Source organism: Doryrhamphus excisus, chromosome 20 (genome assembly GCF_030265055.1).
Source record: "Doryrhamphus excisus isolate RoL2022-K1 chromosome 20, RoL_Dexc_1.0, whole genome shotgun sequence".
Classification (NCBI taxonomy): domain Eukaryota; kingdom Metazoa; phylum Chordata; class Actinopteri; order Syngnathiformes; family Syngnathidae; genus Doryrhamphus; species Doryrhamphus excisus.
This window is the reverse complement of record NC_080485.1, coordinates 7305001-7331127: the sequence shown is the minus strand read 5'-3', so window position 1 is coordinate 7331127 and position 26127 is coordinate 7305001. Positions and strand designations below refer to the sequence as shown.

The following is a 26127-nucleotide window of genomic DNA, read 5'->3' as shown; positions in this document are numbered from 1 at the left end:
AGATTACAACACACCCGAGCATGTACATATTAATTTCTTAATCATTTTTGATGATTATAGCTTGTAGCTAATAATCATCCAACAAAAATGTAAAAAAGTTCAATATTCAACATACCAGGTTCTAATCAGCACTGCCCAAACTCCCTAAGCCTTACACTTGTCTCTTAGTTTTAATGAACTCCCGGAATCAAACAACGTTTGATTCACATGCACACCACGTAAAGTATATTTCAAAATGTAAACGTCATCGCATAAATTATGCTTTTAATGCGAAAGCCTATGCGGAAGTTGCTCTTGTCCCAGCCTTGCAGCAAGAGGGCGGAGTTTAAATGTGAAAGCGGAAGTTTGTCACTGCTTTCAGAAATTAATGCACTGAACCGTGGCTTCATTCCGTCGATAAACAACGAGAACCGACGTGGAATTTGTTTCCGATAAGTTATAATATGTTTTTTTTAATGTAGAAAAGCTTATAGTTGGGAAAAAAACAGTACTACGTTGTATAGATATGTGTTAGCTGTAATGGTTTAGTCCAACTTTACCGTATTCTGTGAAATAATATGCTAACATTTATAGCGAGGGAACTGTAACGAGAAACTAATGTCGGTCAAAACAAATAAAGGCAAAGACAGCACCGAAGTGGTTAGAAACTACCACAAGCAGGCGTTTGAGTATATATCCAAGGCACTGAGAATCGACGAAGATGACACAGGTGTGTTTATGGTGTCTATGGGTTGCTAGCTAACATGTTTCGGTGCATGACAGCTCTGTAAGACGTCTTGTGTGCTGACAGGGGAGAAGGAGGATGCGCTGCAGTGGTACAAGAGAGGGATTGTTGAACTCGAAAGCGGCATCGCAGTGAAGATCACGGGACAAGGTATGATTTGAACACACACATGAAACTGGAAGTTGTCACGCTAACCCAAATGTTTGTCAACAGGAGAGCAGTATGAGAGAGACAAGAGACTTCAGGATAAAATGATCACCAATCTCACCATGGCGAAAGATAGGCTTGCTCTTTTAGGTAAGAGACTAATGTGCTTTAGGGTCAGCCAGCAATAAATGGTAGTTGAGTTGAGTAGAGTAAAATGCTGGGTTGCAACCACTTGACCGAGAGGCAGTTGCATCACTTTTGCTCCCCTCAGTGTGAGTGTGCATGGTTTGTTGCATAAAGACAAGTAATAGTTCAAACAGTTGCAAAATGTTATGTTCCATGACGGACATAATAAATGTCGTAGATGAAAATAGCACTTCTAACTATTCTAACTGCGTTCTTACACCAATACATTATTTTATGGTCATTGATCGTTTCGCAGGCGGCACGGCGGTCGAGTGGTTAGCGCGCAGACCTCACAGCTAGGAGACCAGGCTTCAATTCCACCCTCAGCACATCTCTGTGTGGAGTTTGCATGTTCTCCCCGTGCATCCGTGGGTTTTCTCCGGGTACTCCGGTTTCCTCCCACATTCCAAAAACATGCTAGGTTAATTGGTGACTCCAAATTGTCCATAGGTATGAATGTGAGTGTGAATGGTTGTTTGTCTATATGTGCCCTGTGATTGGCTGGCAACCAGTCCATGGTGTACCCCGCCTCTCGCTCAAAGACAGCTGGGATAGGCTCCAGCACCTCCCGCGACCCTCGTGAGGAAAAGCGGTAGAAAATGAATGAATGAATGATCGTTTCGCAGGCAGCACGGCGGTCGAGTGGTTAGCGCGCACACCTCACAGCTAGGAGACCAGGCTTCAATTCCACCCTCGGCACATCTCTGTGTAGAGTTTGCATGTTCTCCCCGTGCATGCATGGGTTTTCTCCGGGTACTCCGGTTTCCTCCCACATTCCAAAAAATGCTAGGTTAATTGGTGACTCCAAATTGTCCATAGGTATGAATGTGAGTGTGAATGGTTGTTTGTCTATATGTGCCCTGTGATTGGCTGACGACCAGTCCACCGTGTACCCCGCTTCTCACCCAAAGACAGCTGGGATAGGCTCCAGCACCCCCGCGACCTTCATGAGGAAAAGCAGTAGTGAATGAATGAATGATCGTTTCGCTGCACTGTTTTTCTATTGGGGTGTAGTGTGTGAACATTAATAATGTTAGACAGCTCTAATGACAGCAACTGGGCATGATATCCTGATCTTAAATATATTGTTCTTACTTGGAAAAATGTTCACTATTGTTTGTAGAAGCCACACTGGCTTCCAAAGACAGGCCCCAAACCCGGAACGCTTCAAATAATACTGTGCACCCAGCAAAACCTCCTCCTAAAAGTCAGCCTGCCGTTCGAGGGGTGTCTAAAAACATCAGGCCCTCCACAGCAGGCAAACCACCTTGCAGAACTCCTGATTTAAAGGTAAATTGTATTACATATTACGCTTGTTCCTGCATTTTTCTGTTTAAAGTCCTGAAATGATTTTGTGATGCCTAAGGTAACCCCACGAGCAGGGAGAGCTCAAAAACCGCCTCAGAAAAGGGATCTAAAAAATTTCAAGAATGTGGACAGCAAACTGGCTAACATGATCCTGAATGAAATAGTTGACACGTAAGTCCAAACAATGCGATGCACTCTGGAGGAAGGTACTCAATGGAGTCCTTTAAAGCCTGTGTTCGTTTCAGTGGTGTGTCTGTTACATTCAATGATATTGCGGGCCAGGATCTGGCCAAGCAAGCACTTCAGGAGATTGTCATCCTTCCTGCCTTAAGACCGGAGGTAAACGGCTAATAAAAAAGCGAGTCGTGTTTACCGTAACATGCGCTACATTTAATGATGTATTTATCTCTCGCTATGTAGCTCTTCACTGGTTTGAGAGCTCCAGCCCGAGGCTTGCTTTTATTTGGTCCACCTGGAAATGGGAAAACCATGCTGGTGAGTCAAGGACAGTCTGTTCTAATTTGCAATTACTTAGGAAGGAACCATTTTTGTTATTGATCATTGCTTGAATCACAGCTTGACTTCCCCCCCTTACCAGGCCAAAGCAGTAGCAGCAGAGTCCAACGCCACTTTTTTCAACATCAGTGCCGCCAGTTTGACATCTAAATATGTAAGATGATGAGGCATGGGAGAATATCTGTCTGTTTTAATGATTTGAGCTCCTGGTTTGATGCCAGTGTTGTACAGCACTGTCCGTTGCAGTGGCGTCATATCGGATGTCTGCGTGGATATAGCAGCTCCAATTCCCATAGCTGACATCATGGTCTTGCTTCAAGTTGAGACTAAACAACAATCACTTTCCAAGCAACTAACGGAATTGTAAATCAATTCCGAATTCCATAAATCCTGTCTCTAATTTTAATAATAATACATTTTATTTGTATAGCGCTTTTCAAAATACTCAAAGACACTTTACAGAAGAATGGAGTTGAATAAAAGCAAGCAGAGTAGAAGACACACCAAAATACAACATTCATTGGTTAATACACAGTTAAAACATGAGAAAAAGCGGGGCGGGGCACAGCAGTCAGATATAAAAAGTTAGACATTAAAAACAGATTTAAACAGGTGGGTTTTTAGTTGTTTTTTGAAACACGGCAAGCACGGAGTGAATGAGGCAAAGAGTTCCAGAGGGTGGGGGTAGCGATGGAGAAGGCTCTGTTTTTTTGATCAGTTAATAGTTTCTTGATGTTTTTGTTCTACATTTGATGTCTTTTGCTAATTCTATTGTGATCTCGTCAAAGGTTGGAGAGAGTGAGAAGCTTGTCCGAGCTTTATTTGCAGCTGCCAGAGAATTACAGCCCTCTGTCATCTTTATTGGTTGGTTCTGTAACACTTAGGATGGATCGATACAAAGAGACATGTGTTTATTATTATTGTTTGAAGGGCGAAATTATGTTTTTGTGCGTTCGCGTGCAGATGAAGTTGACAGCTTGCTCTGTGAAAGGCGGGAAGGAGAGCAGGAGTTTTCACGTCGTTTAAAAACAGAGTTCCTCATTGAGTTTGATGGGGTAAGTGCTAGCTAGTATAGTTCAAAAACTGCACCGCAGAGCCACGTAACTGATGCTCCACATTGGTGCTTTTTGGTGTCAGGTGCAGTCTGGAGGAGATGACAAGGTGCTTGTCATGGGAGCCACCAACAGACCTCAGGAGCTTGATGAAGCGGTACTAAGGTATATTATTTACCCCTCATTGTTGCATTATGTTTTTGCACATTCAAAGATGTACAGTTTTGCTTTTGTTATGTCTTATAGGCGCTTCGCCAAAAGGGTCTACGTGGCATTGCCTGATGAGAAGGTATTTGCTGTTCCTACAAAAATCAGCGTCTTTAAGCAAAATCTTTCAAATGTTACATTTTGTGATCATTTCAGACACGGGCCACACTTATGGAACACCTTTTAGCAAAGCATGGGAGTCCACTTAGCAAAAACGAGTTGAGCTGGCTTGCAAAGTGAGTGTCACAAATTCACCACGTTTACATTCATAATTTTACATCATAATTTCATGTCAAACCTGTCATTCTTCCCAAATGACAGAGCAACGGCAGGATATTCAGGAAGTGATCTGACATCATTAGCTAAAGATGCCGCACTTGGACCAATTAGAGGTAAGAACTTTAGACATGGCGAATATTTCATACAAATTTTTTTTATGAGTCTGTTGGCTGACTAAATGTTGATAACAACAGACATGAGATTTTTTTTTACCACATAACAGTAGAAGAGTAGTAGAAGAACATGTTATTTTAGTTAGTTTTCTGTTTTTTAATTTGTAGTTTGTTTTATGTGTATACAAACCCCAAACAACAAGGGGGAGGTTTTCCCTTATGTTGTAGAAAAATTGCCTTATTTTCAAATGCAAATGCCAATAGGTAAAATTTGTGTATTGTGTGAAATAAGTAAAATTCAAAGTGTTTCTGACATAAAATATCAACTTTGCATATATATATATGTTATAAATTGTTAGTAATTGTGTTCTACATTGTTCAGTTTTTGAAAGCAAATGTTAAATTTGCAAATGCTACATTTAAAGTTCATGGCACCACCCATGACGAGCTAGCTCTTGCTCTTCAGTCTTCATCATCTTTATCAGGGTGACACCTCTCAGATCAAGCAGTAAGAGTAAACTAATGCTTCTCAAGGTAGATTGTCGAGTTGGGTCAATATATTTTTCATCAAAATGGTAGTCATGCTAAAACGTTGTGTTGCTGCTGGATGTTTATAATGTCTTGAGTGATACTGTAAGTTTTTCTTTTCCAAAAGAGGAAGGTATAAGACAGAAATGGACAAAGTGCAAATAACGAGAGACAGGTCCCATGACGTGCCTTGCCTGACGTTCGTGATGTTCTCCCGATTCCTGTACAGTATAATCAACATCATTTTAATTGCAAAAAATGTTCTCTTTGCACAGAATTGGGACCTGACCAAGTCCGGCACATGGCTGCTAATCAGGTGAGTTCCTCCTGTTACAGATGTTGCAGTTGTCCATGTTCACTTGGACGTTCCCCTCCGTAATTTCATTTTCTCATTCACAGATGCGAAACATCAAGATGAAAGACTTTGAGGATTCCCTAAAGCGCATCAAGCCCAGCGTTAGCCCAACGACTCTCAATATGTACAACCAGTGGAACAAGGACTTTGGTGACACGACTGCTTTTTGAATGTAATTCAGCTGTATAGCAAAAAATAAATCAAATAACGTTGACCCTCCTGCAGGGGTGCACGGCATTCTAGATCTTTTAACAAACCTGTTTAGGTTTCCTATATAGATGTTTGACTTGGAATTACTATGTTTGGATTTCCTGATTTATGGGAAAGACAACTTTTTTTTCATTCAGAGTTTCATTATATTTGATTGAAACACTTTGCAGCACTTTTCTTAAATATATAGTCTCAAGAAATGGTCTGCATTTAAGTGTTTTTTCTTGCCACAAGAGGGCAGCACACAGCTTTAAAGCCTTGAGTTTGCCCCAAATGACAGTAACTTGCATATGTTTTCACTTCACCAAGCTCAGTGGCACATTCAGGTGATGGAAAATGTAGGAAAAACGGGTGTGGAAGTAGAATGAACTTGTAAACCCAATGACACTTTGCTTTGTTTAACACTTTTTTATATTTCACTGTAAAATGATGATTTTTAATGATTGCATTTGTATGAATCTGTGTTAAAGTATTGCAGAAACAAGACTACCGCATATGTTTTTGTATCTGCATCTGGAATCAACAGATTTTTACAAACGCAGATATATCGAATGCTGTGGAAAGTCTTGAAATAAATAGCCTCTTCTCCAATGTTGACATTACAATGAAGGATGAAGTGTCAAGAGTGTGTCACGTGTGTGTTCATGCACCTACGTGTATGTGTGAGTATTTTGTACATGAGATCAGACCAAGTTATGCACTTCCCTGATGGAGACCCCATGACCAGCCAAAAGCTAATCTCCGGGCTGGTGAGATGAAGTCTTGGTCTGAATGGTTGTCTATACTGTATGGGCATTTTATGGCGTACCCCATCTTTTTCCCAGCTTTGCCTGGGATAGGCTCCAGCTCACCCATTAACCCAAACAGGATAACCGGTATACAAAATAGATGAATTGAGTTGACATAAAGTGTCCTGCCATCATGCGTCCCTGTAGATAATGAAAGCAGACACACATCTCTGTCCTGGCTGCTCAGTACAATATGGATCAGTCAACAATAATAAATATCAATACGACTTTCATCATTTGTCACAACATTAAGGGTTCGCTATCAAGCAATTTTGCCTGTATAGTTTAAATAAAGCTTTTATAATGGTGGCAGTTTGACACTGGAACTGACTATTTCAAGTATAATGGATGTCTATTGTTTGTGACAACAATAGACTGTATTCCACTATACTTGTATAGCCATCCATCTATTTTCTATCAATTATTCCTTTCTGGGCTGGAGCCTATCCCAGTTAACTTAGAGTGAAAGGCAGTGTACACCCTGGACTGAACCTACCCTGCCTTTATGGAAGTCATGTGAGTCAACCACTACCTACAGTATGTAGGTATATATATATATATATATATATATATATATATATATATATATATATATATATATATATATATATATATATATATATATATATATATATATATATATATATATATATATATATATATATATATATATCTGCATAATGCATTACTTTTATTACACAATACATCTATTTTGTAGATGAGATCAGACCAGCGATAAGTAAAGTTATGCACTTCCCTGATGGAGACCCCATGACCAGCCAAAAGCTAATCTCCGGGCTGGTGAGATGAAGTTCTCATTTGCTCGTTAACTGTTGGGGAATCGTTTACTAGGACATAGTAAATGTGTGTGGTCACAGGTCTTTATTTTAGTGCTACTTTTCCCTGTTAAATCTTCAGCCAAATGTAATGTTTTTCCCCACAGGCTCTTCCTCTGGTCAACCATTGGTGTTACCTGTGGTTCATGTGGTCCAGCAGCTGCATCATCTTCCTTGCAGATGTTTAAACACGCTGCAAAATGTAAACATTATATTTACTCTTACTGATTTTTGCACGTATTTCCATGCCCATAAGCCCTTGACCTTGTTCAACTTCTTGAGTGTTTTTTTTTTTAAGTTACCATGACTGAAGAGCTTCTTTCTTGACGCCAGACAGGAATGGAGCTAAGTTATGAGGATTTAGTTGTCTTTTTTTTTTTTTTTCTCTCCCCTGTTTTCTCTTCACTGAGAGCATCCTGCAAAGCAAACATGTGGTCTTTATGACAGACAGCTTGAATGAGCTCCTGATGTTTTCCACCTTCAAGCTTTCACATCTCAGTAAACATCGACAGCCTACAGGTGGAGAGCTCGTTTGAAACCTCGACACATTCCTGCAAAGAATCCATGCACATATAATATGTACTTATGCATAAGACAATGTGTGATTGTGGTCTTAAAAGACACTTTTTAATCAATTTTAATCCATTTTTAATTTAACTTTTTTAATCAATTCATCTCACAAGCTTCCAGCTTTGTGAGAACAGGCATTCGTAAAGGAGTGAGCTGAAGAGGAGGAGAGAGTCCTGACCTCAACCCCATCAAATACATTTGGGATGAACTCTAAAAAAAAGATTGTGAAAAAGATTTCTGAATGACATTCCCATAAACTTGCATTATATTTTGTTTTAATAATTATGTCCCTGGGGTGGCATGGCGGACGAGTGGTTAGCGCGCAGACCTCACAGCTAGGAGACCAAGGTTCAATTCCACCCTCGGCCATCTCTGTGTAGAGTTTGCATGTTCATGCGTGGGTTTTCTCCGGGTATTCCGGTTTCCTCCCACATTCCAAAAACATGCTAGGTTAATTGGTGACTCCAAATTGTCCATAGGTATGAATGTGAGTGTCAATGGTTGTTTGTTTATATGTGCCCTGTGATTGGCTGGCGACCAGTCCAGGGTGTACCCCGCCTCTCGCCCAAAGACAGCTGGGATAGGCTCCAGCACCCCCGCAACCCTCGTGAGGAAAAGCAGTAGAAAATGAATGAATGAATGAATGTCCCTGACACCTCCTCTGTGATTGACAGCTTCCCTTCATAGTTGCGTGTCGCAGGCTTCCACCTCCACAGTGGCTCATTGACGCTTGGACCACTACATCCACTCCAGGGAAATGAATATGTGATCATTTGATACCGCCTGTGAATGAAGCCCACCCTGTAGACAGCAGAATAATAGTCAACACACCGAGAACGGCTTGCTGCTTGAACAAACAGTCTGGGAGTGTTTCTTCAAGTGGCTCCTTGAGAACTCCACAGGTTTTTGTTAAAATGAGTGCCAATGCGTCACTTTAAAACTTCTAGAGCTGCAGGGATTACTCTTTGCGGAGGTATTTGTTACAGTGAAGCCTGCAAGGTCAAACACAGTCAAAGTTATGCAGTTTGCAGGAAAATATGCACCTAAAGTTGCACCAAACGCTGGAGGTTGAAGCATCATCATGCATGACATCATATGTCTTCAGCTTCGGCTGAGATGTCCGCTCGGTGAGCATATGAAGGATTAAATCTACGAGTGTGTTTTGCTTTTTCTTTGGCTTATAAGTGTCATGACACACTGTAAAATCCAAGTTAACTCAACTTAAAATAATTTGTAACTTTAAAATGCCTTAAAATTTTGATTAAATCTAGCAAATTATTTTAGGTCATTTCAACTCACAAGTTTCTCCAACTTAAAAGATCAAGTTCAAGTGACTTATTGCATTGTTTTGGGAACTTTATTATCTTTATTAGGTCAAATAAATAAATATTTTTTGTTGTATCAACAATAGAACTCAAGTAATCTCGACTCACTTTTAATTTAGTCGAACTAATTAGCTCAAGTAAAGTCAACTCACACTTAAATTGAAATTTAATTGAAATAATTTGTTAACCTCATTTGAAAATGAGTTGAGATTACTTGATTTAGATTGTTGATACAACCAAAATATTTGGTTATTTGACCTAAAAAAAATGAAGTTACCTGAAATAATTTGCTAGATTTAATCCAAATTTTAAGGCAGCGAGGTAAAAGAAAACTTTTTATTTGAGTCAACTTGGAATTTTTTACAGAATGTATCGGCTTCTTAAATGCAGTAGTCGGGGTTGAAATCTGACACAAATCATAACAATGAGAAATACTATGTTAAATTAACTATTTGGTTACAAAACAATAGGCTACCAAACAGAAATTTGGATTAAAGTCAAAAAATGTCCGAAACAATTTTTTAAAACATTAAAACTTTAATGCATGCGTGTATATGTCTTGGTCTGAATCGTTGTCTATACTGTATGGGCATTTTACGGCGTACCCCATCGTTTTCCCAACTTTGCCTGGGATAGGCTCCAGCTCACTCATGAACCTGAACAGGATAACCGGTATACAAAATGGATGAATTGAGTTGACATAAAGCGCCCTGCCGTCATGTGTATCTGTAGATAATAAAAGCAGACACACATCTCTGTCCAGGCTGCTCAGTACAATATGGATCAGTCAACAATAATAAATATCAATACGACTTTTATCATTTGTCACAACATTAAGGGTTCACTATCAAGCAATTTTGCCTGTATAGTTTAAATAAAGCTTTTATAATGGTGGCAGTTTGACACTGGAACTGACTATTTCAAGTATAATGGACGTCTATTGTTTGTGACCACAATATGTCCCATGCAGTTTTTGGAGGTTAGACTGTATTCCACTATACTTGTATATCCATCCATCTATTTTCTATCAATTATGCTTTTCAGGGATGGAGCCTATCCCAGTTAACTTAGAGTGAAAGGCAGTGTACACCCTGGACTGAACCTATGGAAGTCATGTGAGTCAACCACTACCTACAGTATGTTCCACTATATATATATATATCTGCATAATGCATTACTTTTATTACACAAGTGCTGAATATATTTCATACATTTTATCATCTTGCGCTTTAAGGATGTGATTGAGGTTGAGCACAGAGGAAAGCCTTCAGGGCTGAGGTGTATCTACTTTCCAGCACTGGCTGCAACTGTTCCGGTGGGCCAGTGCAGCTAATATAGTATATATACGTTCATTTACCTTGGGACTGTTATCTTTCAGTCTCATGGGAGGGTAGAGGCCGGGTCTAATCGTGTCTCCAACGGCAACATCTGTCTTTAATGAGCACATTTATTTTACTATGACTGTGTTGATTTGTGGCGTGAGCATATCTGTGGGGGTTGAGTGGGAAAAAAAGTTGGGGTGTTGGTATACAGATATGTATATAGTATATGTACACAGAAAAATGATGGATGGAACCTGTATCACAATAATCAATGCACCTTTGCTGGTGTCCTCCAAAAGCTGTCGAGTGATGAGTAGAAGGTCTGAGGTGCTCACTCTCTAATTTGAAAAGCAGTTTGTGGTCATGTGACACAAAATTGGACAAGAAGCACTGTGCCCAAAATACACTAGTACACTTGTACACCATATAATTGATTTATTGATACAACAATCTGCCTATACAGTGTTCCCTTGCTACATTGTGGTTCAAGTGTAATTTTGCATATATTTTTTAACAGCATATGATCATGCATTGTGTTCTACATGCTTGTGGTGTATTAGAGTCTTTTGTTGTTTTGTCTTATGTAAGATTCTGTGATTATATGTGTGGAAAAAAAATTACATATTGAATTGGTACCTGCTATGGCGTGGAGAAGGGGTAGGATTTAATAAGCTTTGCTTCTTCCTGCTCCTTTTCAGACATGTGTAGTAATGAGGTGTTGTGTGTGTGCATGTATGTATATGTATATATATACTGTAAGTGTATTGTATTGTAAGTGTATATGTGAGAAAGAATAATGTAACATAGTATGCATGTCTGAAATAAATTAAGAAGAAGAGAAGAAGAGTGATCTATTGGCGCTCTGGTGTATGTGTGTTATTGTATTTACTACTGCTAACCATTCGAGGCCGTTTCATGCTCATGTGAGAGTTTAAAACATGCCCAGACGTGTCCAGTTTGTCTTAGCATGTGTAGCTGCTACAACAGTCATTATTGGTTAAGGTGAAAACCACCCATTTTAATTGGCTGTAGACAATTGTCAATCAATTTACTTCATGCACCAATGGTGTTTCTTTTTTGATAAGCTAGGGCGCCGTTATGGAATACTGTAAATGAATCTTCGGTTCATTGAGGACTACAAGGAAGAGAAAAACACTACAATAGGAGCAATATGTTTTAACAAGGATACAAAAACGCCACAGCGCGTATATTATTATTATAATTTTTTTTATTTTTCAGTGTTTTCTTACTGGTTCGCAGCACATTCTTAAAATATAATTTAACAAGGAAAAAATACCAGCAAAAATTTAAAAATCAGAAAAATCAGAAAAATAGTTAATATTATGAAAAAAATGCCATTTTAGTAACATAAAGTTGAAATTTTAAAGAAAAAGGATGTTATAATATAATAAGCAACAAACAAAACAACAAATAAAGTTGTAATTTTTTTTTAATTAAGTTGCAAAAATGTTAAGAGAATAAAATTAAAATATTATGGGAATACAGTCATAATTATGAGAAGAGCATTTAACAGAAGGGAGTTGAAAAAGTTGTTAAATAATTTTTTAAAAAGCAGTAGCAGAAATGGAAGAAAGAGCAATGAATTTAATTTAATTTAATTTAATTTAATTTAATTTAATTTAATTTAATTTAATTTAATTTAATTTAATTTAATTTAATTTAATTTAATTTAATTTAATTTAATTTAATTTAATTTAATTTAATTTAATTTAATTTAATTTAATTTAATTTATGATATATTAAAGAAAAAAAGTTCATACACGTCAAGGGCTGGCATATAATATGAAGTTTTTTCAGAGTCCAGTGAGGATCTTGATTGGGAGGTCTTCCAAATTCTTTTCGAAAGAATGTATAATTTATCCTCATTCCTCGGAGTGAACCGAGCTATAAATATACATCCATTCTGTCCAATTGCGACCACAGAGTCACAAAATGCGGCGGACACAGCAATCGATCTGCCATGCCTTGCAAAGCCATAATCTTGGTAAGATCTTGGTCATCTGAGATGATCATGTGGAGCCAAGTCATTGCCAGCTTTTCATTGTGCAAACATGAGCTTTATTTGTACGCACACCATCCCTCCCTCCTTTCTGTATGACGCTGAGCATCCACATTTTAAATTGGTCAGAGATGGACGTGTTGAGACGAGGCCTTGGAAGGCTGAAGGGAACGAGGGAACTGTCAGGCTGCCTCGCGGTGCATTCCTACAATTCATGTGCAGCCAACACGCTCCATGAATAGCGAAAGTGCTATCAGTATTTCCTCTAACGCTCCGTCTGTAATTCGGCTCTTTTTCCTGCTCATTTCTTTATCATCTCTTTGCCGTCCTTGCCTGAGGGACAAACTCCACCTCTGACATTATGCAGCATTCATTCATTCATTCATTTTCTACTGCTTATCCTCACAAGGGTCGCGGGGGGTGCTGGAGCCTATCCCAGCTGTCTTCAGGCGAGAGGCGGGGTACACCCTGGACTGGTCGCCAGCCAATCACAGGGCACATAGAGACAAACAACCATTCACACTCACATTCATACCTATGGACAATTTGGAGTCACCAATTAACCTAGCATGTTTTTGGAATGTGGGAGGAAACCGGAGTACCCGGAGAAAACCCATCGTGGCGCTCTGATTTGCCGAATCGTGACAGGCCGCTATATGACGTCATTTGCAGCGTTTGCAGTGTTGCCTGCGCGTCCAGGTACATTGGAAACATAGTCAAGGAAGTGCCTTTTTATAACGAATAAAATCCGATGTACGCATATACCGGATATAAATCCGATATATGCGTAAAACTGACATTTTCCGGTATACGCATATAACGGATTTCGCTTATATCGGACAAAACCAGTGGGAACAATTGAATCCGATATATCCGAGGTTTACTGTACATTCATTCATTCATTTTCTACCGCTTTTTCCTCACGAGGGTCGCGGGGGGTGCTGGAGCCATGTTTTTGGAATGTGGGAGGAAACCGGAGTACCCGGAGAAAACCCACGCAGGGTAGAACATGCAAACTCCACACAGAGATGGCCGAGGGTGGAATTGAACCCTGGTCTCCTCACTGTGAGGTCTGCGCGCTAACCACTCGAGCACCGTCATTATGCAGCAATTAAGTGATATCACAATGTACAAATAAATCGCCATTCACAAATGAGCACCACCAAGGAGATAGTAGGAGTTAGTGAAGTGTTGGAGGTGATGATGAACTTCATTTGCACTCGGTGAACTCTCACAGGGGCAACCCTCTTTACACTTTTACAGCTCACACATCACTGGAAGGTGTTGACACGTTTGCAAGTGTAATCAAACACACCACCATCACCAGTCATTAGGATTTTATTGTCCAGAAATCGTAAAAAATGCGAGTACCATGGCCCGGAATGCTGCGTTTCATTGAATGTTTGAATGTATAGGATGTAGAAGATAGAAAATATCTTGTTTTGGCAAGTATTGAAAGAGTCATAGAAATGTCACATTCCTGCCTTGGCATTAGCACTCGGTCTGAAAGGACTGAGGCGGTTTTCACACTCATCGGTGTGCAGATCTGAACATGTTGGCATACGGTACTGTACAGCCTCCTGTTACTTTGACGTGTTATATTAAATTCTTAATTTACTGTAGAATGCTTGAACTTTTCATTTGAATTTGTCTTCATTCCAGATGTGGAATTGATCATAACGGATTTTTTTCTGGCATGGTACCATAAACACTATTTGTGCAGGGCATCAAAATGAAACGTTTGGTTTCGGATGACGTTACGCATCAATCAATCAATCAATCAAACTTTATTTGTAGAGCACTTTTCATACATATGTAGAATGTAGCACAAAGTGTGTGAGGACCAGGTACCAATCATGAGTGACAATGAGCCTGTCAACTCATTGGAAATTGCAGGAGGTCATTAGTCAGTATAACATTAGTCATCGCTAAAATCATCACACAGCAACTTAACACCCAAAAGGTAGCTAACAAAAACAACAATACAAATACCATTCATTCATTCATTTTCTACCGTTTTTCCTCATGAGGGTCACGGGCGAGAGGCGGGGTACACCCTGGACTGGTCGCCAGCCAATCACAGGGCCGCAACTCAGGGGGCCACCACACAACAGGTGGGCAGGGGACCCACAGCGCTGCAGTACGGCACCGCCACAGAGCTCCCAGCCACCCCAGTCGGTAAGCCCCACGAGAGGAGACACCCCAGCCACCCAACCGAGAACAGCCCCCAGCGCAGAGAGCCCCCGCTGAGGAAACACTGGATATATGGGATAAGAAATATAAAACCAAAAAATAAGAATATAGAAAGTATATATAGAAATAAACATAAAACATAAAAAAAAACATAAAAGTGAAATATATAAGAACATTAATAAAAAGTAAAATAAGCATGTGCTTGTGCAGGTCAATGCACTCACACTAACCAAATGTGCCGGACGTTCGGTGTTAAGTGGGCCTAAGCATGGTACGACTGGCCTAATGTGAGTAAGCCCACTAAAGCCAGCCAGGAAAAAACTTCAACACTTCCACATCCTACAATGGCTCATTGTGTCACTGCACCAGACACATCACACAGCGTCTCAGCGCTCCATCATTTCTTGTGACAGCTTGACACGCCATTTTTGGATGCTTCTTGGGACGACATATCTTACGTTTTTTGTCAAAAATCGCTGCCCTCAAAATTTGGCATTTTATGCCTTTTTTGGATGCTTCTCGGGCCCCTGTTGAGTGTGTGTGAGGCTTCCGCTTTTTTTTTTTTTTTTTAAGAAAAGTATTAGAAGAATGTATTAGTATTAGAAGAAAAAAACTGCATACTAACCCCTTACGTTTTTGTAAAAAAATCACTGCCCTCAAACTCAAATTTTTGGATGCTTCCTGGGCCCCTGTTGAGTGTGTGTGAGGTTTCTGCTTTTTTTTTTAACCAGAAAAGTGCATTAGAAGAATGTTGAAAAAAACAAAAAAAACGACATACCTTACGTTTTTTGTCAAAAATCGCCGCCCTCAAAATTTGGCATTTTATGCCTTTTTTTGGATGCTTCTCGGGCCCCTGTTGAGTGTGTGTGAGGTTTCCGCTGTTTTTATCCCAGCTGACTTCGGATCAGAGGCAAGGTACTGGTCCCTGGACTGGGACATGTAGTACCTGTGCAAACAAACCAGCTTTCATATTCACTACAGATAATTTAGAGTTTCTTAGCCATACATTCATTTTTTGGTCTACAGGAATAAACCCATGCAAGTGCAATCCACACAGAGAGGTCCGACCTTGTACGCCACTGTGGAATTCATGAAGTAAAAATTGTCCCGAGGCTTAAGAGGGATCCTAGAGGGGCTGCATCCGTATAACGGTCAAAAGGTCATGTGCGTGCTACTTTGTTCCTTCTTAGATAGGCTCAGACACGTCTTGTGGGTCATCACTGGAAGTTAAGGTGTCATCTTTGCACTTAAGTTGTTTACCGTAAACCACACAGGTCAGCCCACTGACCCTGTTGGGACGTCCGGCCACCTGAAGTGTTCCTCACGGGGTCATGGTTTTGGAAATATGGATGGTAAACGCTTGTCTGATGTGACTGTGAACCTGACTGAAGGTGTCAAGATTGGTGAATCCTTCGCACCGTAAACAGAGGCGCCCGTGTGCCGCAACGTATTAGTTGGAGGGACGCTGATCAGAAGATTACAGAGGTCACAAGGAGTGTTCATGGTGAGAGAGGACACTGATTTCCGCAGGTCAGCGACACCGCATAAACCAGGGGTCTCAAACTCAATTTACCTGGGGGCCACTGGAGCTAGGGTCTGGGCAAGGCTGGGCGGCTTCAGGTTTTCAAAAAAAAAAAACTTATTTATTAAAAACAGAAAAATATACAAACTTTTTCAGTGCTTTGGTTCCGATTTTCTACAATAAAAGCTCTGATAAAACATTCCACTGTTCTCAAATATCTTAATTTTTATTTTTCTGCACAAAATAAGATGAAAAATAAATAAACAAATCAAGAATAAAGAAAATCAATCAATCAGTAATAAATAAATAAATGTAATAATAATAATAAAACAGCAAATAATAAAAACTTAAGAAACCACATATAGTTGGTGGGTAGACAAATTATTTTTTTCAGATTAAAATGAACAAAGCATTATTAGAGCCCTGTAGACATGACAAAACACGACTATAGTCACATTTATACTCTTTTTATTTACAACATATTGCGCAACTGCAGGGTCTTGAGACACATGCTAACTCACAAACTAGAGAGCTAGCGACCTAAACGGTAGCCTTCAAGTTATTTCCTTTAAACTTAAATAGCCAAAAACTTACCACTTCCACACGGATAGGGAGGATAACTATTAACAGTTATTTAACCTTTAACATGAACATTAATCAAACGTAATAATTTTTTCTGGGTACATGATACCATACAGCATCCATATCAAACTTGCGCGGGCCGCACTAACATTAAACTTTCATATCAAGGCGGGGCGGGCCGCATGTTTGAGACCCCTGTTATATACACTATTTACAGCTGTGGACATGTCTATCAAGCCAGCGGTTTATTGCATAGTGATTGCATGGTATATTGCATTATTATTGCATGTTTTGTTGCACAGTTATTGCACGGCTAATTGCTACAGGATTTTTGAAGCAGTTTTGTTATGGAGTACACCCTTGATTGGGGATTAAAGAAGTCACTTCAGTCTAGAGAAGACTTTGTGTGCATGTGTTTAAGTTTCCAGGCTAGACAGCCTTTGCCTTCGTAGCTCATGTTGTACAGTATACGGCTGTATCGCTTCTTCACAAGTATCATTCACTACAACAAAAAGACACTGCTGTCAAACTGAAATAGCCAAAAACTTACCACTTCCACACCGATAGGGAGGATAACTATTAACAGTTATTTAACCTTTAACATGAAGATTACTCAAACGTAATAATTTTTTCTGGGTACATGATACCATACAGCATCCATATCAAACTTGCGCTTTCATATCGAGGCGGGGGCCTCAAACTAGTGTCCTGCGGGCCACATTTGGCCCGCGGGCCGCATGTTTGAGATCATTAGCAAACGGGACAAAAGACATTCATTCACATTTCCGTGTGTAAATCTTCTAGTATTTTTGTCAAACATCCCCTCATGTCCATGTGCAAACCCCTGGAGGAAAGGTACGTTTTCCACCCTTAATGAGACCTTCTTACATAAGTAACCTGCTTGAGCAAACATAGTCATTTTCAAACCTGCAACCAGTGCCCAAATAAATGTTTGGATGTGGTACTTCGGGCCACAAAACCAATCCACCTCACCTCTCGGGCTCCACACGGGCTCAACAGTTCTCTTTTTATTTCCTGTGTAAGATTTATTAAGGCTTATTACATAGAATGCATTTTCAGACAATACAAGCCTTTATGGCGGAGATAAAAAGAGAAAGTACACAAAGTGTTCCTTTGCTAAACGTCGTTTCATGAAACTGCACAGCCTGCCTGCAGCATGCACTAATTTCAAGTAATTGTAGGTGAAAGCAGCGAGTGAAACAATTGGCTGTTTGTAGTTGAGGGCCGAGTGGATGCCTGAGCTGTGAGCCTCACACGTGGATGAGGAGCTCGCACCGTGCGTATCGTGTTCGCTGCAATATCCTGATTGCATCAACTGCAAGGCAATTTGAGAGAAATGCTATCCACTGACAGAAGAAAGTGCAAGTTAAGATCTTACGCAACTCCTCGGAGACCTCGGGCTTTTTTTTGAGGAGGTGAGAACATGTCATGTGCAGGAAGTTGTGGTTTATAGTTTTTTTGTTATTGGGCTTTTGACATCCTCACCTGTAGGCCAGCTGGGTGTCCTTTTCAATTAGTCTCAGGGTCCTTTACAAAAGGGATGGATTACTGCTAATTAGGGATCGATTGATACCGATTTTTTTCTATCACCCTTAGCCGATGGCCGATTTTGCTTTGGCCGATATTTGTGGCCGATACTGCTTTTGCTTCCTCGATTTATATGAAAAAATTACAATGATACCAAATATTACTGGTCTCATTTAATTTAAACAAATATTTATTGAAATGGGCATGCACGACGGTTGAGTGGTTAGCGTGCAGACCTCACAGCTAGGAGACCAGGGTTCAATCCCACCCTCGGCCATCTCTCTGTGTGGAGTTTGCATGTTCTCCCCGTGCATGCGTGGGTTTTCTCCGGGTACTCCGGTTTCCTCCCACATTCCAAAAACATGCTAGGTTAATTGGCGACTCCAAATTGTCCATAGGTATGAATGTGAGTGTGAATGGTTGTTTGTCTATATGTAGACATACGTAGACTTTCTTTATTGTCATTGTACAATAACACAGCAGTGAAATTGCCAACGAAATGTCGTTGCCTGGCTCCTGTGTAATAATAAATAATAAATAATAAATAATAAATAATAAATAATAAATAATAAATAATAAATAATAAATAATAAATAATAAATAATAAATAATAAATAATAAATAATAAATAATAAATAATAAATAATAAATAATAAATAATAAATAATAAATAATAAATAATCTACCCAGGGCCTTCAGAATCAGTAGTGCTGGCCCAATTCTATTATCTTCATTGGCTGCACTGCACCCAGTATGTATATGTGTATGTTAGATTTCAGTTTCTATGTATAATAAATAATAAATAATAAATAATAAATAATAAATAATAAATAATAAATAATAAATAATAAATAATAAATAATAAATAATAAATAATAAATAATAAATAATAAATAATAAATAATAAATAATAAATAATAAATAATACATAATACATAATACATAATACATAATAAATAAAGTGTCCTGTGGCAACACAAAGCTGCCCGGCGGATGCCTGTATGTAAATCATGCGGCGGAAAAATATATCGGCGAACCCACGGCCGTATCGACTGATACCGATTCAAGTAAAGAACGCAAATATCGGCCCGATATATCGATCTTTGCTGCTGATATCTAACCATTTTTGTAATGTTTCACCCGTTTAGCATCAAATTCCTAAAGCCATAGGTTCCTCACCCCAGGTCTGATCCCATCATCTTTGGTGGGCAAGACAGGGAAAGACAAAAACATTGCTTGATGATTTTCTGAAGGTTTTTTTTCTTTTGTCATTACGTCACAATGGAACTGTTCCCATGCACTAAAATTAAAAAATGGTTCAATCTTGCACCTTACGTCATCCTCTCTGAACCAGGAAGTGTCCTGCTAACATATGGAAGAACAAACTTTCACTGACAGTTCCACCTTGGTGGAGGTCTGCGCTCCACCGAGTGCCATTCTAGTTTATGGCTGAGAAAGACATGAAACGACACCTTAGCAATATCAAACACAGACTGAGCCTACATTGACAGACAGGCCAGTGTGTGAAGGCTCGGTACAAGCGCTCTCTGTGTCTGCTTGATTCCGAGACAAGGATAGAGAAAGTGTGTGCAGCTTTTCAAGGAGATTCTGTATTGCGCCGTCGAGCGTGTGTATGTCCCAGTGTGAAGAGAGACTTTGTTTGCGCTCCTTTAAAACACACCTCCATAATAGTAACTATGTCTGTGATTTTCCAGTTGGAAAACTGGGAGCTTTTTAAGCTCACATCGCGGGCCTGAGGTGACAGAGTGAGGGAGAGTAAGTCACAGTGGTCCACTGTGGTTGCACGGCCTCAGCATCCATACCAAAATAACGCAAATCATCATGAATAGGTGTTACTGCGTTATGTATTTTAACAGCAAAGTGAAGAATGAAGGCAAGTACTCCTTAAGCAGGGCTCTACATTAAATACAAAAATGACTTGCCCATGGGGAATCCTTAAGGTGAGAACTACTTGCCCGAACTTGCCGCATGTAAAATGAAAAGACTGCCATAATGATATAATCTCATTTTTGTGGCATCACATGAGAATCTCAAATAAAGATGAAATGATTATCATTTCTTGTGGTTGTTTTCCTACATAGATCATGATTAAATAGATCAAATTGTGGAGATGTATGTTAACATGGCATCGTAGTCGTAGTAAGCCAAGGGTCTCAAACACGCGGCCCGCGGGCCAAACGTGGCCCGCAGGACACGAGTTTGAGGCCCCCGCCTTGATATGAAAGTTTAATGTTAGTGCGGCCCGCGCAAGTTTGATATGGATGCTGTATGGTATCATGTACCCAGAAAAAATTATTACGTTTGATTAATGTTCATGTTAAAGGTTAAATAACTGGTAATAGTTATCCTCCCTATCCGTGTGGAAGTGGCAAGTTTTTGGCTATTTAAGTTTAAAGGAAATAACTTGAAGGCTACCGTTTAGGTCGCTAGCTCTCTAGTTTGCGAGTTAGCATGTGTCTCAAGACCCTGCAGTTGCGCAATATGTTGTAAATAAAAAGAGTATAAATGTGACTATAGTCGTGTTTTGTCATGTCTACAGGGCTCTAATAATGCTTTGTTCATTTTAATCTGAAAAAAATAATTTGTCTACCCACCAACTATATGTGGTTTCTTAAGTTTTTATTATTTGCCGTTTTATTATTATTATTATATTTATTTATTACTGATTGATTGATTTTCTTTATTCTTGATTTGTTTATTTATTTTTCATCTTATTTTGTGCAGAAAAAAATTAAGATATTTGAGAAAAGTGGAATGTTTTATCAGAGCTTTTATTGTAGAAAATCGGAACCAAAGCACTGAAAAAGTTTGTATATTTTTCTGTTTTTAATAAATACGTTTTTTGTTTTTTTTGGAAAACCTGATGCGGCCCAGCCTTGCCCAGACCCTAGCTCCAGTGGCCCCCAGGTAAATTGAGTTTGAGACCCCTGTAGTAAGCAGTGATATTTATAAGTTGTGCACCACAATGAAACATTATTGAATAGACACATTTGTGTACTAGTAAAGTGTTTTTAATCCAGAAAAAAATACTCAACGGTCAAACAATAATTTGTGAAGCAAAGGTGAGAAAAATACACAGAGAAATGGAAGCGCTAGATTTTGTAGCTTGTGCAAAATCAGCAAAACGCGGACTGTGGACCGCGGTCTAAATAAACGATTCTGATTGGTCCATTTCAAAATTTGCAAGGATTGGTTTGCAAATTATCACCGGAATTACGCAGTCCGTGTTTTACCAACACCCAACCGTTTGGGTTTAAAACCGTTTAAAAAAAAAAACTCTTAGCAGTATGACATTCCAAAGTGCACTTGCCCGATGGGAATATCACTGATTGGATTTACTTGCCCGAATTTTGTTTTAACTTGCCCCGGGCCATCGGTACATCGTTATTGTGGAGCCCTGCTTAAGTACTTGCTGATGGCTGCTTTCCCCTGTTAACCTTTGACATTTTAGCTTAGCGGCAGTGTAATCTCGTTTGCAGCTGTCCTCAACACCGACATGCTCACTTTCACTGGCACTCAGACACACGGTACTATCTCACGAAAAGGAGTACACATTTTGGCAACAATCAATGCAGTATTTCACAATATAAGAGATTTAAAACTTGGATATAGCTAGTCAGAGTAGTAAATATGGAAAACACTGACTTATATGTAACATAGTATACTATACTGTATATACGAACGCACTTATTTGTTTATATAACACACGCAGAATGATGAAGTTAGACATAATAATATCATTTAAGGTCCACCCCATTCATCTGATGATGCGTTCAAACACACTGTGAGTGTTAGACATAGGCTTTCAGACATCAACCAATCATTCATTCATTCATTCATTTTCTACCACTTATCCTCATGAGGGTTGCGGGAGGTGCTGGAGCCTATCCCAGCTGTCTTCGGGTGAGAGGACCCTGGATTGGTCACCAGCCAATCACAGGACACATATAGACAAACAACCATTCACACTCACATTCATACCTATGGACAATTTGGAGTCGCCAATTAACCTAGCATGTTTTTGGAATGTGGGAGGAAAGCGGATTCCCTGGAAAAAGGCCACACATGCACGGGGAGAACATGCAAACTCCACACAGAGATGGCCGAGGGTGGAACTGAACTCGGGTCTTCTAGCTGTGAGGCCTGCACGCTAACCACTCGACCGTCGTGCAGCCATCAACCAATCAGTGGATGTAAAAATGTTGACATCACTGTGGGTCAGTTAGCTGGCCCTTTGGCAAATCTGAAGCCTGATTGGTTAAAGAAACAACCCTATGATGAATAATGTGTATGTGAATTGGGCCAACACTACTGATTCTGAAGGCCCTGGGTAGATTATTTATTATTTATTATTTATTATTTATTATTTATTATTTATTATTTATTATTTATTATTTATTATTTATTATTTATTATTTATTATTTATTATTTATTATTTATTATTTATTATTTATTATTTATTATTTATTGTGCATGCGTGGGTTTTCTCCGGGTACTCCGGTTTCCTCCCACATTCCAAAAACATGCTAGGTTAATTGGCGACTCCAAATTGTCCATAGGTATGAATGTGAGTGTGAATGGTTGTTTGTCTATATGTGCTCTGTGATTGGCTGGCGACCAGTCCAGGGTGTACCCCGCCTCTCGCCCAAAGACAGCTGGGATAGGCTCCAGCACCCCCTGCGACCCTTGTGAGGAAAAGCGGTAGAAAATGAATGAATGAATGAATGAAACTAGAAGGCTCGCTCCTTCAAGGAATCAAACAATCTCCCTGACTGTGGTGCTGCACACACAAGGATCACTGCAAAGCATGCGTCTCTGGACGGAGGCGAAGGCGGGGGGGGGTTGAGCAATGACTGAGCTCTGTGTTTGCTGCTGGACGGGTGACAGCTTGGGTCAGAGGTTCACTTTCCTCGCAGCTCGGCGGAACGCTGTCAGACAGAGGCTCAAAGAGAGAGGTTGACGGGATAGGACTTCGGAAGCTCCAAGGCATCTGGCAACGGCAGCAGCAGCGGCAACCTTCCCTTCCACATCCTGAGGGCCGGCAGAGCGGCTCTGTGGTGGCTGGGAAAGGGAAACAAGGTGCACACTGTGACTTCAAGTCAGAGTGAGCGGGAAGGGTGCTTCGGGTTACCTCCTTCACCACAGACAGTCACACTGAGAAGGATGGAGAAGGACGGAATGAAGTTTGCACTGAACAAAATCGACACTGAACAATTGAATCAAATTATCAAAATCCCTTTTTTTGTGATTGGGAAGAAGTTTACAGATGTTTTCCATCCTTCGGGTTACCTCCTTCACCACAGACAGTCACACTGAGAAGGATGGAGAAGGACGGAATAAAGTTTGCGCTGAACAAAATCGACACTGAACAATTGGGACAAATGATCAAAATCCCTTTTTTTGTGATTGGGAGGAAGTTTACAGATGTTTTCCATCCTTCGGGTTACCTCCTTCACCACAGACAGTCACACTGAGAAGGATGGAGAAGTTTGCACTGAACAAAATCGCCACTGAACAATTGGGACAAATTATCAAAATCCCTTTTTTGTGATTGGGAGGAACTTTACAGATGTTTTCCATCCTTCGGGTTACCTCCTTCACCACAGACAGTCACACTGAGAAGGATGGAGAAGGACGGAATGAAGTTTGCACTGAACAAAATCGACACTGAACAATTGAGTCAAATTATCAAAATCCCTTTTTTGTGATTGGGAGGAAGTTTACAGATGTTTTCCATCCTTCGGGTTACCTCCTTCACCACAGACAGTCACACTGATAAGGATGGAGAAGGACGGAATGGAGTTTGCACTGAACAAAATCGACACTGAACAATTGAGTCAAATTATCAAAATCCCTTTTTTTGTGATTGGGAGGAAGTTTACAGATGTTTTCCATCCACAGACCCCAATCAGTGTGATGATATGTGAATATTATTTTGTCTTTTGAATGATATTCTGACCTCCATTACTGCGAAATGCAGCCATGCTAGCTTAGGAAGTGATTTCATCTCTCTGGGGGTAAAGATAAATCATGTCACGAATAAAAGCTTTTAGTCCAAATTACTGCCAGACCACACAACACAGTGTGGAACCTTTGTTCAACAGTTCTACTAATGACCTCCTCCATGTTCGGATGATGTAAAGCGACAAGATGTTTTTTCCCCAGTGCTGCTCTTCAGGATCTATGTTGTTGCTGAGGGAACAGCTCAACAGCTGCTTGCTCGCCTGCAGTAACACGAGAAGATCTTTAGCGCTGTCATGTATGAGCCCAGAGCCAGCAGGACCAGCTGCAGGATAGCGTCCTTTCGTGTGAAGAGTCAAAACAGACGGAAGCTGCTCGTGTGGTTTTGTCTTGAGGCATCTTCACGGATATAACCACTGGCATGGAACCAAAACAACCCACATGGAGGTCAAATCCAGTTGAGGAGTTGGGTTTAGGATGTGTATATTTCTTTGGTTTTTTTGTGTATTTGTGCTGTGGCGAATGTACAGCAACGTCCAAACGCGGAAATGATCCAAAACCTAAAACACACAAAGGGCTTAAAACGGATGCATAGAATGATCTTCACTTGAATGTATCAGCATTAAAAGAGAGGATACTTTAAAAGTATACTGTGAGAATATAAAAAATATAACCAAGTTTTGTTTTATAACTTAATTGTCAAAGATTTGGGGGGAACCACCCATAAAAACAAAAACAAAAACTTTTCTACTGGCTTAAACACTATCAGAGGCACTGACCTATTCTAGAATTAAATTGCATTCTTAATTAAATTAAATTAAATTAAATTAAATTAAATTAAATTAAATTAAATTAAATTAAATTAAATTAAATTAAATTAAATTAAATTAAATTAAATTAAATTAAATTAAATTAAATTAAATTAAATTAAATTAAATTAAATTAAATTAAATTAAATTAAATTAAATTAAATTAAAACTTATAAAATAGAATTTAAATAAAATTTATAAAATATAATTTAAATAAAATTTATAAAATAGAATTTAAATAAATGAAATATAATTAAATTAAATTCTACAATTTTTTCTACTAATTTGCATGAATTTATCACCAATCCTCTGTGTTTCTTGACTGGTGTGCTTCCAGTATTCTATGTGAAATTTTTGTTTTCATGTAAATACAGGCCTTCAGAACCTGCAGTGCGGGCCCATGTAACGTCAACGTTTTTTTTGTTTTGTTTTTTTAAATTCCTATTTGCCTCACAGGACCAGCTAATTGGCCCACAATAATAAATGGTTGATTAGGGCAAATAGACATAGAGACATAGACTTTCTTTATTGTCATTGCACAATAACACAGCAGTGAAATTGCCAACGAAATGTCGTTGCCTGGCTCCTGTGTAATAATAAATAATAATGTGGAGAATAAATAGATTACATCAAATATGAACAACAATGTACAGCGTAAACAGTAATTTGTACAAATAATTTAAATAATTTAGAATAAATAACAATAATTTACAGTTTTGGTTGTGTGTGTGGGCAGGTAGAGGGGCTGCTGCTGCTGTGCCTTCTTCGCCAGAGAGGAGGCGTGGAGTGACCAGCCGAGGTTGTCTGTGATGTGCACCCCCAAGTACTTGGTTGCGTTCACAACTTCTACGGCCGTGTCGTTGATGCAGAGTGGAGTGTGGCTGGGTCTGGATCTCCTGAAGTTGACGATGATCTCTTTTGTTTTGTGAACGTTCAGGACCAGGTTGTTCGCCTTGCACCAATCCACGAGGTGTTTCACTTCCTCCATGTAAGCCAGTTCGTTG

The 26127-nt window shown here is 39.5% G+C and overlaps 1 protein-coding gene across 1 annotated transcript; it reads left to right on the top strand.

Moving 5' to 3' along the window:
• Nucleotides 1-326: 326 nt before the first annotated feature.
• spast (spastin) lies at nucleotides 327-6530 on the top strand. Its single transcript, XM_058058312.1, has 16 exons — nucleotides 327-709; nucleotides 791-874; nucleotides 938-1021; nucleotides 2181-2347; nucleotides 2424-2536; nucleotides 2611-2704; nucleotides 2786-2860; nucleotides 2964-3035; nucleotides 3670-3745; nucleotides 3845-3936; nucleotides 4019-4098; nucleotides 4180-4222; nucleotides 4297-4376; nucleotides 4462-4532; nucleotides 5336-5376; nucleotides 5460-6530. The coding sequence occupies exons 1-16, from the start codon at nucleotides 598-600 to the stop codon at nucleotides 5583-5585; spliced, it is 1410 nt and encodes a 469-aa protein (XP_057914295.1). The 5' UTR covers nucleotides 327-597; the 3' UTR covers nucleotides 5586-6530.
• The last annotated feature ends 19597 nt before the right edge of the window (nucleotides 6531-26127 follow it).